At 54.2% G+C, this 14211-nt stretch overlaps 6 protein-coding genes across 6 annotated transcripts; 1 reads left to right on the forward strand and 5 right to left on the reverse strand.

Moving 5' to 3' along the window:
* Positions 1–115: 115 nt before the first annotated feature.
* CAOG_06471 (ATP-binding domain-containing protein 4) lies at positions 116–3892 on the reverse strand. Its single transcript, XM_004345170.2, has 15 exons — positions 3724–3892; positions 3355–3581; positions 3009–3204; positions 2835–2899; positions 2672–2763; positions 2401–2572; positions 2232–2337; positions 2039–2158; positions 1843–1972; positions 1494–1767; positions 1162–1416; positions 985–1099; positions 795–890; positions 484–687; positions 116–377 (listed from the first exon to the last, which is right to left on the reverse strand). Exons 1-15 carry the CDS (start codon positions 3842–3844, stop codon positions 256–258), a joined length of 2295 nt encoding a protein of 764 aa, XP_004345220.2. The 5' UTR covers positions 3845–3892; the 3' UTR covers positions 116–255.
* Positions 3893–3906: 14 nt separating this feature from the next.
* On the reverse strand, positions 3907–5350 carry CAOG_06472 (hypothetical protein). The gene has a single exon (XM_004345171.2). The coding sequence runs from the start codon at positions 5343–5345 to the stop codon at positions 4017–4019; it is 1329 nt and encodes a 442-aa protein (XP_004345221.1). The 5' UTR covers positions 5346–5350; the 3' UTR covers positions 3907–4016.
* Positions 5351–5400: 50 nt separating this feature from the next.
* CAOG_06473 (enoyl-CoA hydratase) lies at positions 5401–6923 on the reverse strand. The gene is made up of 4 exons (XM_004345172.2): positions 6838–6923; positions 6296–6719; positions 5802–6122; positions 5401–5699 (listed from the first exon to the last, which is right to left on the reverse strand). Exons 1-4 carry the CDS (start codon positions 6880–6882, stop codon positions 5455–5457), a joined length of 1035 nt encoding a protein of 344 aa, XP_004345222.2. The 5' UTR covers positions 6883–6923; the 3' UTR covers positions 5401–5454.
* Positions 6924–7017: 94 nt separating this feature from the next.
* Positions 7018–10538, forward strand: CAOG_06474 (glycerol-3-phosphate acyltransferase). The gene is made up of 6 exons (XM_004345173.2): positions 7018–7570; positions 7659–9189; positions 9282–9376; positions 9456–10100; positions 10205–10288; positions 10365–10538. The coding sequence occupies exons 1-6, from the start codon at positions 7112–7114 to the stop codon at positions 10440–10442; spliced, it is 2892 nt and encodes a 963-aa protein (XP_004345223.2). The 5' UTR covers positions 7018–7111; the 3' UTR covers positions 10443–10538.
* A 15-nt stretch (positions 10539–10553) lies between these two features.
* On the reverse strand, positions 10554–12422 carry CAOG_06475 (hypothetical protein). The gene is made up of 2 exons (XM_004345174.2): positions 11920–12422; positions 10554–11631 (listed from the first exon to the last, which is right to left on the reverse strand). The coding sequence occupies exons 1-2, from the start codon at positions 12296–12298 to the stop codon at positions 10703–10705; spliced, it is 1308 nt and encodes a 435-aa protein (XP_004345224.2). The 5' UTR covers positions 12299–12422; the 3' UTR covers positions 10554–10702.
* A 69-nt stretch (positions 12423–12491) lies between these two features.
* Positions 12492–14164, reverse strand: CAOG_06476 (hypothetical protein). The gene is made up of 3 exons (XM_004345175.2): positions 13936–14164; positions 13230–13541; positions 12492–13129 (listed from the first exon to the last, which is right to left on the reverse strand). The coding sequence occupies exons 1-3, from the start codon at positions 14135–14137 to the stop codon at positions 12621–12623; spliced, it is 1023 nt and encodes a 340-aa protein (XP_004345225.1). The 5' UTR covers positions 14138–14164; the 3' UTR covers positions 12492–12620.
* Positions 14165–14211: the final 47 nt, after the last annotated feature.

Genomic DNA, 14211 nt, shown 5'->3' on the forward strand with positions numbered 1-14211 from the left:
GAGGGAGCGAGGTTGGTCACAGGTGGGTGCACAAAAAAACGGATCCGATCGTTGTTGCTCTTCAACACAAAACCCCCCTTCTTTTGTCAAACCGAATATGCTTCTCCAACACACTCTTGTCAAATCGAGTATTATTCTATGATTAAAGTGGCAAGGGAGCCCATGGGGAACAGGAGGGACAGAGAGTTCCGCTTGCTTTGTCGTCGATGCACAAGAAATCAGGGTCACTATCAAAGCGTCAAGCTCAACAGATAGTTACACTGCCACAACCAATAGACCGGTCAGAACGGCATGGGATGAGGGCGATCCAACTCGGTCGCAAGCCAGCACAGCAATGGCCGGTGTGCTTTTCTCTGTCGCGAGCGCCCGCGTTAAGCCTGGCATTCAATGGACAGAACAAACCAAGACCAAACACCTTTTCGTTGAGTAATTGCACAGATCAAACAAAGCGCATCGTCGTTATTGAGACAAACGCCCACTGACTTTCAGAAATCTGGGGGCTTGTTTTCGGACCCAAGGAATGGAACACTCGCAAGCTGACAGCTTGTGCACAGGTCGGCGTCAAATCAGCGCGCTCGCGGAACAACGAGAGCCGAGCATGCGGCGCATTGCGAGAGACCGCGGTCCAGCACTTGGCAGTGAGTAGGGCGACATGCTCAACATCAACGGTTGTCTCGGCATCGTGCTCTGCACAGAGACAAACAAGTACAGAAAATGAGAGCAATTTCATGAAAAAAGAGAGAGACTTTCAATGAAGCAATGCCACTCCAAATCAAAGATCGCGAGCATGGTACCGATGGTCAAGACAACAAACAACCATCCAAGTGGCACGTTGCTGCAAATTTCCAATGACGCGGTCAAGTTTTCATGTTGGACTGACTGCTTGGATTCTGACGACAATTGTGCAAGCCAATACAACCAAGGCATAATGAGAAATGAGCAATTCACGCACGAAAGCGAGACGAAATGCTCTGTTGATCATACTTGTCCATCGAGTTGCAGCAATGACTGCCACCGTTTCCAGTTCAACACTCGCAGCTCGAGGTAATGCGGGGACTTGGGCTAGCAACGTCAACGGCGGCGTTGCCGTTTCGTCCGCCTGAAAGAGAGCTGTGAGCAAACATGTCAAGTTCCACCCTAAAACCATCCCAACAAACTTACCTGACAGTGCTGCCGAACAAAGGCTTGGAATAGTTGAGAGGCGAGAAGGCCATACTGAATGTCAAGCACGTAGCAGATCAAGAATGGCACACGCGCTAGGTCGCACGAGGTGGCGCTCAAGACTTGATGAAGATGACCCAGGGCCAGCCACGTCTGCTCAGCGTACTTGGCAAGTGGAGACTCGGACGAGCGCAACAGTGTCATGGTGCCAGGGACGAGCGGGATTTGGCCAGCAACAAAGTTGAGATTGCCAACCTATATTGTTGAAGATGTGAAGGTGAACTCACACCGAATTTCAAGACAAAAAACAGACAGTGCCAGCACGAGCATACCTGAACACTTTGACTATAGGGACCAATGTTGGCAGGAGCCCAGTGTGACATGCCTTGGACGTGCATTACGCGGCGAGATCGGACGAGCTTTGACGCAGCCTCGCAAAGCTCCCGACGTGCTTGTTTCCGCCGAGTCGGTGTTTCATCCTCACCATCAGAGTCTGCCTCTGAATCGGAAAGATCTGCAGGAACCGCAAATGTCGGGTTGGGTACGGACGCGACGCAATCGAGTTGCGCGTGAATTCCTGGTGGCAGCCGCACTTGGATGCAGATGCTATTGGAGAGCAGCAGAGTTAGAAACACCCATGCCAGAGCAATCAGCAATAGCACCAACCAAAAAAAAACATACCGAGAAGCAGGACTGACATCAAAGTATCGCCCATACACGGCGTTGACGCGACCAAAGTTGGCGAGGTCCGCGACATGCAAGTGCATCACCGACACATGAGCGAGAGATGTTCCAATGGACCGAAGACGATCTGGCAGAGAGGTAAGTGAGGCATCCGACGAGTGCAAAGGTAGAAAACATCGTCTCGAGCACGTACCAACGAGCTGTTCAAAGAGAGAAACAATCTGATCGTCAACGGACGATGCCACCGAGATGTCCGGGGTGATCAAGCCAACCCACACATGGCCGTGTGCCTGCTGAAGGTGAGACGGTGCATCTAAACACGATAGCAAAATCCAGAGTTAGCATCCCGACATGACAAACAGAAACACGAGATGCAGCAAAGTTACAATGCTCCGATTGGCTGGCATTAATCACGGGCTCCGAAGTCGAGGCTGCGAGCGGCGCGTCTTCACACAAAGTGAGGTGTTGCTGAAGAGTTTCATATGATTCGACCTACGGGAGCGTGAACGATGAGAAGAAGTTCTGTCGCATGTTCAATCTTGCTCGACCAGTTACCATTTGGAACGGATTGGAGGTGGAAATGACAGCACGAAGCCTCTCTGCATCCAGCGCCCAATCGCGCTGAGAAGGAATATTGTCCTTGGGCTCCAAATGCAGCTTCTTAATGCGCAGGTACGCCACAGGTGCAATCGGGTCGTGGCTGTGGACGACGATCTCCGTCTCATCTCTGTGATAGATTCATGCAACGTGAATGAAGCGCGGATCGTTGACGATGATCGTGGTGGGTTTTCAGCGACAGCATTCTGCTGCTGCCTTTTCTTCTTACACAACGATGCGGTGACGGAAGAGTGGGCAATCGACCGTGAACGACTCGTATTCGCCGCCTTCACCGCAAATATGAAGCCCGTACATTTCATTCTGACCACAGGACGGGATGCACATGAGTACTTGTTCAATTCTACAACTACGCCATTCGCATCAGAGCCTACCATGCGCTGCAAGTGACTATGGACTTGGCCGAGCGTTTTGCCGAGATGTTTCCTGGGCTCAAGACCTGCAACAATGTGTGCATGAGCGCTCGCTTTCGCACAAAGCCGACGAACGCTGCTGAACGCTCAACGCGATACAACGCATAAAAAAACCAAAACAAGGTGGCTACTCACCGACAGCCGCGACTTTGATCAAAATGGCCTCCAAGCCGGCATCAATCATCTCACGCATGAGGTCTGCCTGAGGTCTCCTCCACATGAATGCAAGTGACGTTAAACCAAGTCGCTTGCAGACATGCTCCACACGAAGTCGCTGATAATCCGACGCGATCGCACCAACCGAGACAGCCTCGACTTCGGGATGCAGTTCCTACATCGAATGAGATTGAAAGCCCCCCAAAATGCAAGGGAAATTGAATCGGCCATGGCTCAAAGTCAGCATTCATCCCAACCTAACAGCAGTAAATAATCCTTCCCACAGCACAAAGTCTGAGAAGTCTCGCTTTCAAAGGAGCCACACCTTGACTTGCTGGAGCAAGGCGAACAAGTCCTCGACCTCGTCCGGGCCGCCGCCGACGGTCGATGGAGCGCCCGCAGCAGCCGCAGTGACAGAAGGGTCGTAAGCGAGCTCTGTGTGGAGCGATGTGCCCAGAATGGCCCGTCGGACGAGCGGGAGTTCGAGCGCGCGTGCAATCGCATCGACTGCCTCGTGGCCCACCGTCTGGTACATGAAGCTATCGAGCTCGTCTGAACAGGGAAATGCCAAGACAATGCAAAGTCAAGCATGGAATATACTGAAAACAACAATCAATAAAGCAAAAGAGCTGGTCGAGAAGTCGGATATTGCAAATTTCCAATGGACAATGCTGTATACGAGTCGTTCACGCACCTGGAGCACTGGCGGCAGGCATGAGGTTGGCGAGGGCAACCAGTTCATGGCCCATCGCTACACAGTGCATCATGTTGAAGCAGCTGTCCTTCCCGCCACTCAGCAAACCGACCACTTTCATTTTTGGATGTTTGGTTTGGTTTCTGAGAACAACCCAAAAGAATGAAGTGTCAAAAATAAAGACTGGGGCTGGCTATACTTGGCAATTGCAGTAGCAAAAAATCAATACATGTACATTGGGATAGATTGCAGTACATTCAATGGGCCTTGCAATGGAATCAACCGTTCAACAGCTACCGCGGTCCGCTGCTGCTTGGAACCATTTCGTGGTAGACTTCGGCGATGTCGGCGCGAACTTGCTCGGAACGAGACACACGGTCGGTTCGCCGAGGTAGATACCACACACGCCAGCCAGCCTTTTCGAGGCAGTACTGCTTGAAAATGTCGCCGGGCTGGCGCGAGCGCACGGTGCGCAGAGTAAATGCTTGCGACATTTGCTGCACGGTCGGCGGCCGCGCCGTCCACTCATCGAGCGAGGAGAAGGCAAAGAACGTCGTTGGCGCTGGCGTTGTCCGAAGCAAAGTGGGTCGCTCCCAAACATGGGCCTGGGTATCGGATTGGATTTCCAGGGCGCACTGTCGCGAGGTCAACGCCATATCGACCATGAATGGGCCAACAGAGTATTCGCTGACAAACGGATACCGCAGCTGCTGGGCAGCACGCATGTAAGCCAGATGCAGGCTCGACGACTGGATTGTGCCCAACGAGCGGGCATTTGTGTACTGCGACCAACGCAGATTCGGGATGCACTCAGGATGGAGTTTCTGCAGCAAGTAGCTAACGGTGGCCAGACGCTGTTGAGCTGCCACGTCTTCCTTCAAGGACGAAGCAGCAGGAAGAGGCGAAAACCCAATCGCAGCCAAGTCGCGCACAACATCTCGAAAATCCGGGTCGTCAAACCAGCAGTTCCGCCCTACCGCCCAGAGCATATCTTGAGCGAGCCGTTGCGTGCTGGGCTTTAGTTTCGTCTGTCTTTGCCATGCCTGCATTGCCTTGATCAACTTGACAGCGACGTGCTTCATTTCCTTCTTGATCGTCTCGCGCGGGTTCAGATCGTGGCTGTGAGTATGATTGTTATTACGCGCAGCCGCATGAGCCCATTGAGTAGCATGCCTCATGAGCAGCGTTGCCTGAGCTGTTCCCTTGTTCGTTGAGGTGTCTATGGCATCGCATTGAGCATTGAGCGATGCCGCGCTCAGTCGCTGGAGTTCCACGAGCGGAGCGTTCAGCGTCCGCTCGCACGTCTCGAGGGCCAGCCGGCCATCCACCACCGCGCTGACCTGCTCTGGTCCAATGAGGCTCACTGCGCCTGCCAGCAGCCGGCACCCGAGCGCGCGCGTCTCGGCGCTGGGACTGGCGATCGCATGGCCAAGAAACGCAGGCGTCACTCGCTGCTGCCGGCTGTCCTGGCTGGCATCGTCATTGCTGGGAGTGGACGGCGTCGTTGTCGCCAGCATTCTCATCAGTGTCGTCGCAGACGGACGGACGGCGGGTAAGGCGGCAGCGGCGGCAGGCGAGAATGATGACAATCCGCCATTTCTCAGACAACGCAAGACTTGCATGAAGACTGCACCAACAATACAAATGGAGGTTGAATAAGAACTTGCAAATACGAAGCAGTGCAGAATCGGGCGGTGATTGTATTGCTGTACAAGTTCCCAAATGCATCAATCAAAACTGGCCGCCTCGACCTTTGCCTTGAGCAAACGATAGAGCGCCGGCTTGAGCTCCAGCAGCAAGAGAAACAAGCCCGTGTTGAAACTCGTTGTGGAGGGCGTCCTTTTCCGACATGCCCCATTGTTGCAGGGCGGACGCGCGATCGCGGCGCATGCACTCTTGCGGAAACGCACTGATCTGCTCGGCCAGTTGTTCGGCAGCCGTGCGAACGTCTTGCGATTTGGGTACCAGCTTTGTCACTACGAAGTGGGGGTATAAGCGTCAGTTCGTACGAACATACAGCAGAATACAAAAAAAAAAAAAAATCGGGCAACTCGCAAAAACCCAAGCTCCAAGCGTACCAAGTCCCATGCCGAGCGCTTCCTTGGCATCCACTGCACGTCCGGTAAGAATCATGTCCATTGCGCGACCGTGTCCGACAATTCGCGGCAGTCGGAATGTTCCACCGTCAATCAACGGCACGCCAAATCGGCGACAAAAGACGCCAAACACGGCATCCTCGTGCGCAACCCGCAGATCACACAACAGTGCGAGCTCCAGGCCACCCGCAACGACATGCCCAGTACACGCAGCGATGACTGGCTTGGACAATTCCGTCATGCGCGTCGGTCCCATCGGTCCATCGCCGGTTTCTTCCAGTCTGTTGTAGCGCTGCGGATTGCCTAAGAGAGTCCACGCCCAACATTTCACCACAACATCGTGCATAGTAGACGCCACGATTTACCGTTGCATACGGAAGTGAGACAGTGCAGATTAGCCCAAACTCAAGCCCCAATTTCCAGCCTTTCGACTCGCAGCCCTTTGTCATCACCGAATCAATTGCAGGCCATCAAACCTGATGCAAGGGCCTTGAGATCAGCTCCTGCACAGAACGTGCCGTTGGCGCCAAACAGGACCGCGACATGCATCGTTGGGTCTTGGTCGAACGCTCTGAATGCGTCTGCAAGCGCTTCGGCAGTGGGACGGTCGACTGCGTTCCGTGCGACCGGGCGACTCAGAATGATGGTGCAGATCTTGCCTCGCGTCTCCATGGACACGGACGGCGTGGCGTCGGGGTTGTACGCAAACACACGCGCCGTAGTCGGCTGCGAATTGCTCCCAATTGCTCCAAATTCGGTTGCTCCGGCTCCGATTCCTGTTCCGGCTCCAGTGCCCGTTCTCGCGCCAGACCCAGATCCAGGTCCAGATCCAGGTCCAGATCCGCCAGCAGCACCCGTCGATGCGAATCGGACGCTGCGCACGGAAGGACTCGCGCTCTTCTGAAATTTGAAATTTGACAACCAAAATCCAGATTGTTCAGATTGTTCCCAGCCACCAGCCATCCGACTTGCATTCACATTCAACACGACATGCACTCCGCTTCGTTTGATCCCTTACAGAGTGCGACGCCAAGTGTCGGAGCAAGACAGCCGCGCGATGCATGAATGAACGAATGACGATCTGCTTTCAAACAAACAGCAACAGTAAGACGACTGCAGTTGAACAATGGATCAAGTTCAATTGAAAACTCAGAGTCTCTGTTTCTGAGATTTCCAAGCTTCTCAGTCTTTTAGTTTCATCCTTCTCTCTCTCGTTCTCGCTTTCTTTCTCTCTTTCTTCCTCGTCGGCTTTGTTGGCTTCTCATATTTTTTTCCTTGTCTTCTCGTCTGCAATGTCCATCCAGCAGGGAGGACAAGCCGAGCAGCAGCAGCAGCAGCAGCAGATGAGGGAGGAGCGCTCGTCGTTTGGCCGCCTTCGCAACCTGCTGCTGGACGACGACGTTGACCAACCTCAGCAACCACCACTCGATGGTGATGCTCATGCTCGTTCTGCTGGTGATGGTGATGGTGATGATGGCGGTGAGGCAGTGGTGGTGGTCTTGGCGCACAATCCGCTGCTCGCCATTCAGCGTGTGCGCTGGTTTAGCGACGTCCGCTTTGCCCTCTCCCGCCGCCAAGACGCACATCGCTACATTGCTGTCGATCGCCTGACATTGGAGGACCCGCTCGTGCGCCTGGCGATCGACCAGGCAACCGACTGCGACGCCGCGTCCTCCTCGCTCACTTCTTCTTACCCTGCTTCCTCTGCTTCCTCCTCGTCGACTCCCGCTCCAGCTGCCACGACTTCAAATGTACTCGTCAGTCTGGTTGCCAACGCTATCGCAATGGTCGAATTATTGTTCAAGTGTTTGATTTGCGTTTTTTGACTTGTATTCTCAGAACGCTCAGATTTCTCGGCTTCGCAATGAAAACATGCGCCGCGCATCGAAAATCCTGTCAAACATGGCCTCACGTTTGTCCACAGTGCTCATCCGCTGCGTTGGTTGGACGCTCAGAAAGTGCCTCCGCGCCTTGTTCTCTGCCGTCTATGTCCGCGTGGATCAGAACGACCGGCTGCGCGAGGCTGCGCGCGCACATCCGAATGCGCCAATCCTCTTCTTGCCATCGCACAAGTCGCACATTGACTACCTGCTCGTGTCGTACCTCGCGTTCGACGCCGACATTTCCGTGCCACACATCGCTGCTGGCGACAACTTGAACATTTTCTTTTTCGGAGGGCTCGCACGTCGTGCAGGCGCCTTCTTTATTCGCCGAAAGCTCGAGTCGGTGATGCGAAGCGGTGCAAGACAGTCAAACACAAACGCGGATCGCGGCAGCACCGCCGACCTGCTCGACCAAGGTAGCCAGGATGGCACTGATCCGACTTGGGAAGTTGGACTGGATGAAAGTCCGATGGGCTCGGCATCACGGTCGCGCTCAGCATCGGGCCCGTTGCTGCCGTGGCTGTTGCCTTCCCCGGTCGGATCTGTGGTGTCCTTGACCGGCCAGTTGGAGGTCGCCGCTCCTTCTGGTGAGCAACAACAACAACCATCACAACAACATGCCAACAACACTCCTCCCCGACGACGCTCAGATTCCCGAGCGACTGCGGCAACGCGGGATACCGTGTACCGAGCTGTTCTCCGGTCCTATGTGCGGAACTTGCTCCGTATCGGTGGCCATCTCGAGTTCTTCCTCGAAGGAGGCCGATCGCGCTCTGGCAAGGTTGCCATGCCAAAATATGGCCTGCTGTCCCTCGTTGTGGACACCTTCCTCGACAATGAAGTCGATGATGTTCTGGTTGTTCCCATCAATGTCAGCTACGATCAGATTGTCGAAGGCGACTACGCTCGAGAGCTGATGGGTGCTCCCAAGCAGCCAGAATCCTTCTTTGGCACGCTGCGCGGTCTGGCGCGCACTGTGATGCGCTCCTACGGCAGTCTGTACGTGGATGTCGAAACACCATTCTTGCTGACCGACTTTTTGCGCGCAGCCACACGTCCCGAACAAGCACAACATTTGGCGCGCACTGCGTCCGTCGATTCGCTGCACGCAGGTCGTCCTCACGACCTGGTCTTGACCCCTGCTCCAGCCTCGGCTTTCCTCGGATCTTCTTCTTCTGCTTCTTCTTTTCCATCATCGAGCAATACTTCGATTGTTCCAGTCGCTTTGGCAGATTTGCGGACGACGGTGCTGCCTGCTCTCACCCGCTCGCGTCGTCGCGAAATTGTGGACGAGCTGGGACGTCGTGTCCTCCATTCAGTCTCCAACCTGGCCACGCTTACAAGCACTGCGATGGTGGCCTTGCTGTTTACAACACGTTTCCGCAAAGGAGCCTCGATGTCTGAACTCACCAACGGCTTCAACTGGCTTGTTGCCGAGGCCTCGGCGCGCGGCCGAGCTGTTGGATATATTCCTGGAGGCGATGCAGGTTTGTACACGCGACTTGGCATCGGTGCATGGCATTTTTTGATTTCCTGACCTGCGTAAATGCTTTCGATTTTGTTTGGCATGTTTGAGCAGAAGACGCAGTTGTCTACGCCTGCACTCTGCTTGGCGCAGATCTTGTCGATGTCAACGCCGAGGGATTGATTGTGCCCACGACCTCTGTTCCGAACGTGTGTTTGCCCATGCTTTATCCTTTGCGATTGCTTTTGTTTTGCGCCGGTTGTGGCTCACTGCTATTTGTCTCCTCAGATTTTCACCATGTGCTTCTACGCCAACCAAGCCGCATCCATGTTCCTCATTGATGCTGTTGTTGCTTCCGTCATTCATATGCATTTGAAGCGCGAGCTTGGTCTCCAGAACGAGCAGGAGGATGAACTTCCCGTGCTTTCGCAACGACGGCGGAGCGCCAGCGTCTCGGGCGCGGTTGCTGCTGTAAAGTCCAACCCAAGTACACCCAATCGCAAACGAGCCGCGTCGGTCTCGTCGCTCGAATACGGCTTTTCAATATCGCACGACGAGCTGATTGCTGGCGCGCAAGAGGTGTGCTCGATTCTGGCCCACGAGTACATTTTCCATCGCCCTCACGAGACTCCGTTGGTCGAGCTGCTCAACCACGCCATCGCCGGGCTTGTGAAGAACGACGTATTGACCCTGGAAGAGACACTGCGCCCTGACTCTCCGGCTCGCTACGAAGTGTCGTTGGACCCCGCGTCGATGGAATTGGTTCGCTTCTTGCGATTCACCATCAAGCCCGTAATTGACTCGTACTGGATGTCCGCATGTGCCTTGCTTCCGTTGCTGCAAGGGGAGCAGACCGAGTCCGCCTTTGTTCGCAACACTCAGCAGCTGGCGAACGAGTATCTCCAGGCGGGAGTTCTCGAGTGCCCAGAGACAGTAAGTCCCGACGAAGAGTTGATTGTCTGAGTAAAGCGAGGGACTGAAGAGGAGAGCGGTTCTTTGGCTTGATGACTGTAAACTTGATTTTTTGTCGCGTCCAGATTTCGCGCGAAGCCATCAAAAACGCCATTCAATTGCTCGAATCTTGGGGTGTTGTGACCGTCCAAGTCGCATCTGACGTTCGTGTAAGACTGTGCTCGAGCACGGGGGATGGGGTGTGACATTGCCTTTTTCTCATCATCTTGTGCTTCCGACTTGTAGACGCTTGTTCTGCGAGAACGCTACCAGTCGAGACCGGCACTTATCGCCATCGCCAAGTCCATTGCCCAATTTAGTTAATACTTTCCCAAAAGTCAAAACGATACACCAACACAAGAGTACATGTGACTTGTACTCGATTGAAAAACACAAGATGAGACTAAAACCTAAACCCCAGTCGTGCAAAGTCAATCCAGGAAAAGCATGGATTCGAGTTCAAAGCCACATCAACGATTTTCATTTCAACAAAAGAACGACTTGGGGAAAAGCCCAACCTTTTCCCCGAAATTCAGAAATTCAGAAATTCAGATAAAACAGAAGAACACGACCAACGGACGGATTTACGCAAGTTCGTCATAACTCGGTGGTGGCGGTTCGTCGTTGTCGCCAGCGCCGGGAGTGTTGGGTGAGGATGGTGCGGATTGTGGCATGCCAACGGCAACTGCATCGCGAGGCACGCTTGATCGTGTGACGGAAGCTTCTCGAGCAAGCGACGTGCTCGAGAACGACCCGTTCGTTGTGAGAGGAGCGGTTGTCATTTCGGGGAGGCGAGCAACACTCGCGCGGCCGCTGCCTGCGCCAGCTGAAGAGCCCGGTGGGGAGCCATGCTCATCCTCGCCGTCATGATTTTGCCCGTCGTCACGATCGTCATCATCATCACCATCATCGCCGTGCTCCGAGGGCGCATCATCGTCTGCGGCTTGCTGCTGACGAACAGATCGGCCATAGCAGCTGAGGACGCAAATCAGCAGACAGAAGAGGACAAGGATGCCGCCGAGGATCAAGTAGAATGTTGTGACAATCCAGAATGTGAACAGGAAGAGCGTTTTGTCGCAATTCGCATAGTCGTCGCCAGTATCGTAGCTGTAGACCCACACATTGCCGACGATAAACCAGCCGAGCTCAAACACCTCCGTGAGGGTCATCAGGCGGCCGAGAAGCGTGGGTTCCTCGGGAATCAGCTCGCCATTCTCGTCTCGCCGCTTCTTCTTGCAGCACAGCGAGTACAGGTTGGTGGCCAACCCGCACGTCCCGCCGACAATGAGGAAGATTCGGAAGTGATCCGTGTCGCAGGGTGCGTCCCACTTGACCGCGCCAATGACAATCATTGAAATTGGAATGCCAAGGAAGAGCGCGCCCATGACGGACACGCCGATCGTTCCAATCAGCAAGATGACGACGCGCAGGATAAAGTTGGCACCAATGCCCGATCGGTCTCGCTCGTCTCGAATCCGGCCAAACAGCGACTCGTACGTCGGTGGCGGGGCATCTGTAGAAAATCAGGTGAACGACATTACGACAGAGTAACTCAGTTAGCCAAAATGTTTTGACTTTTCTACGTCTCAGAAATGCAGCTTTCCCCCTCGTCAAGAATAGCAACTTCTTCGATGCGACGATGAGCACAAGAATTCCAAACCAAATCGTCCCTTCTTCTTTCTTTGAGATATTCCAATCTCCAATCTGCTCAGACTGGGACCCCGTCTCAGACTGATGACACGATTGTCGAACGCGATCCAATGCGAATGTGCGACTGATCGCAAAGCAAACAGGAACTCACTGCCAGTGACTGTCTCATAGGACGGGAGGGGTTCGTCAGGCACACCACCACTACCACCACCACCACTCGCGGCGGCAGCAGCAGAAGTGGCGCCACTGCGACGGCTGCCGGGAATCGAGAGTCGTGCAGCAGAAGCAGAGTTCGACGTCGCCCTCGACAGCGGCGGACCGCTCCGTCGGCCTGTTGCTGCTGATGCTGATGCTGATGCTGATGCTCCTGCATTGCCAGCCGCGGCGGCAGCGGTGGTGGTGGTGGTGGCGGCAGATGCAGCAGCAGCAGCGGAGGACGACGACTGCCGCTGGTACGACGCCGGCGGATTGGCAATGGCAAAGTTCGTAGCGTGTTCGTCTTGTTCCATCAGCGGCGACCGCTCAGTCATGATATCGCTTGCTTCAAGATGTAATAGTAAGGAACGAAGGAAGGAGCGAGAAAGAGAGAGAGAGAGAGGGAGAAGGACAAAAAGAAGGAGCGGATGCGGAACAAATCGAACGGAAACGCTAAGAAATGAAGATTGGGACAAAGTGAAGGAGCGGATGCGGAACAAATCGAACGGAAACGCTAAGAAATGAAGATTGGGACAAAGTTCGATTTGCATTGGGAAAAATAAACAAAAAGAGACATCGTACAGTATTATTGCAGTTGTAGCAGCAGTAGAAGCAACAAACAGCAAACAAGCAGCACAACAAACCTCCTTCTTTCTTCTAGTTGGTCTTCTTGTTGGCGATCGGGGGAACGGCAACCTTGGGCGCCTTGTGGATCGACCAGCCAGTCAGGCGGATGCTTGCATTGATGAGCCCGGGTGCCCAGCTGTGCACGTACATGGCGGCAGCAAGGCGCCAGTTGTAGCACGTCACCGGCTCGCCGGACAAGATGGCACGGACAACATAGCCTGCCGCGTCGGTCACAGTCAGCACGCCAAACAGCGCGGCAATCTTGGGGATGCGCTCGAGCGAGTTGTCGTTGGTGGAAAAGTAGTTGGAGGCAGTCTCCGCCAGAATGACTTCTTGCACATTGATGCCAGTGTTGTGGAGGTCTGCGCGCAAGGCCTCACAGAGCCCACGCAGCGCAAAGCGCGTGCAGGCATAGCCGGTCGAGCCACTCCATGGCGCGTAGCCTGCAGGCGACTGGATGTTGACGAACGTGCCAGCATTGCGCTCCAAGAACACTGGCAGGAACCCGCGAGTCACGAGCGCTGCGGCAAAGTACGGGGCTGTTTTGCAAGCACAGGCAAAACAGAACAGAACAGTGAGAGCGCTAGTTTGACACAGTCAGCAGCAATGTTTGCGAATTCTCAGAAGGCGTGCTGTTACCATCCATGCAGCCTTTCACTTCCTCGGCAGACATTTCATGCAGATAGCGCCAGCGACCAGCTCCAGCGCAGTTGACAATGGCTTCGGGAACGCCAATCGTCGTAATGCAAGTGTTCACGAGGCGATCGACGTCCGCAGGGTTGGAGCAATCGGCAGCAATCGTGTGCGCTACAACTTGCCCAGCACCGTGCTGCGCATTCATTTCGCTGGCAACCTTGCCAAGCAGCGTCGCGTTTCGTGCGACCAGAATAACGCGCGCACCGCGGGCGACCAAATCACGCGCCAGTGCTTCGCCAATACCGCTCGAGGCGCCTGCAACACAAAAATCAAACCAAATAACTGGTGAGTTTCGTACATTTAAATGCTCCATTCTGAGTTTTTTTTTGTTTCCGTCTCAAATCGTCATTATTCACCAATAACAATAATAATAACATGTCACACCACATGTCAAAACCACGTGTCGAAGCGTTCGTGCCTGTCAATTTCCCCAATTCAAAATCCCGCTCTCGCTCACTTTCAACTCACTTCAACTCACTTTCAACTCACTTCAACTCACAACAACCGACCCTCCCGTTCCATCCAAAACAAACCCAACAATCGAGGTTTCCAACGCAAACGCGCCTGAAACTGACTGAAACCGACTGAAAAGGTCGATCTATGCGAATTGGATTGTTGAGTTAGTTGGATTGACTTCCACCAAACTCACCAGTGATGAGGAAGAGCGAGCTACGGACGCGGATGCCGCGGGGACCAATGATGGAGCGCTTGAGGAAGCGGAGGACGTGCCAGGCGCCCAGGGACCAGAGGAGGATGCCTGGGATGGCGGCGGACGAGCACCACTCGATTGAGCCGTCGGCGACGCTGCGGGGAAGCCGAAGCCACTCGAGCACGGTCTGCATCAGCTCCATTGGGAAAAAAAAAAAAAAAAAGAAAAGTGAGTGAATGAGAAATGAGAGAGAAAAGTCATCTGAGATAAATCATA

Source organism: Capsaspora owczarzaki (assembly GCF_000151315.2).
Source record: "Capsaspora owczarzaki ATCC 30864 unplaced genomic scaffold supercont2.11, whole genome shotgun sequence".
In the NCBI taxonomy this organism is placed as follows: domain Eukaryota; class Filasterea; order Ministeriida; family Capsasporidae; genus Capsaspora; species Capsaspora owczarzaki.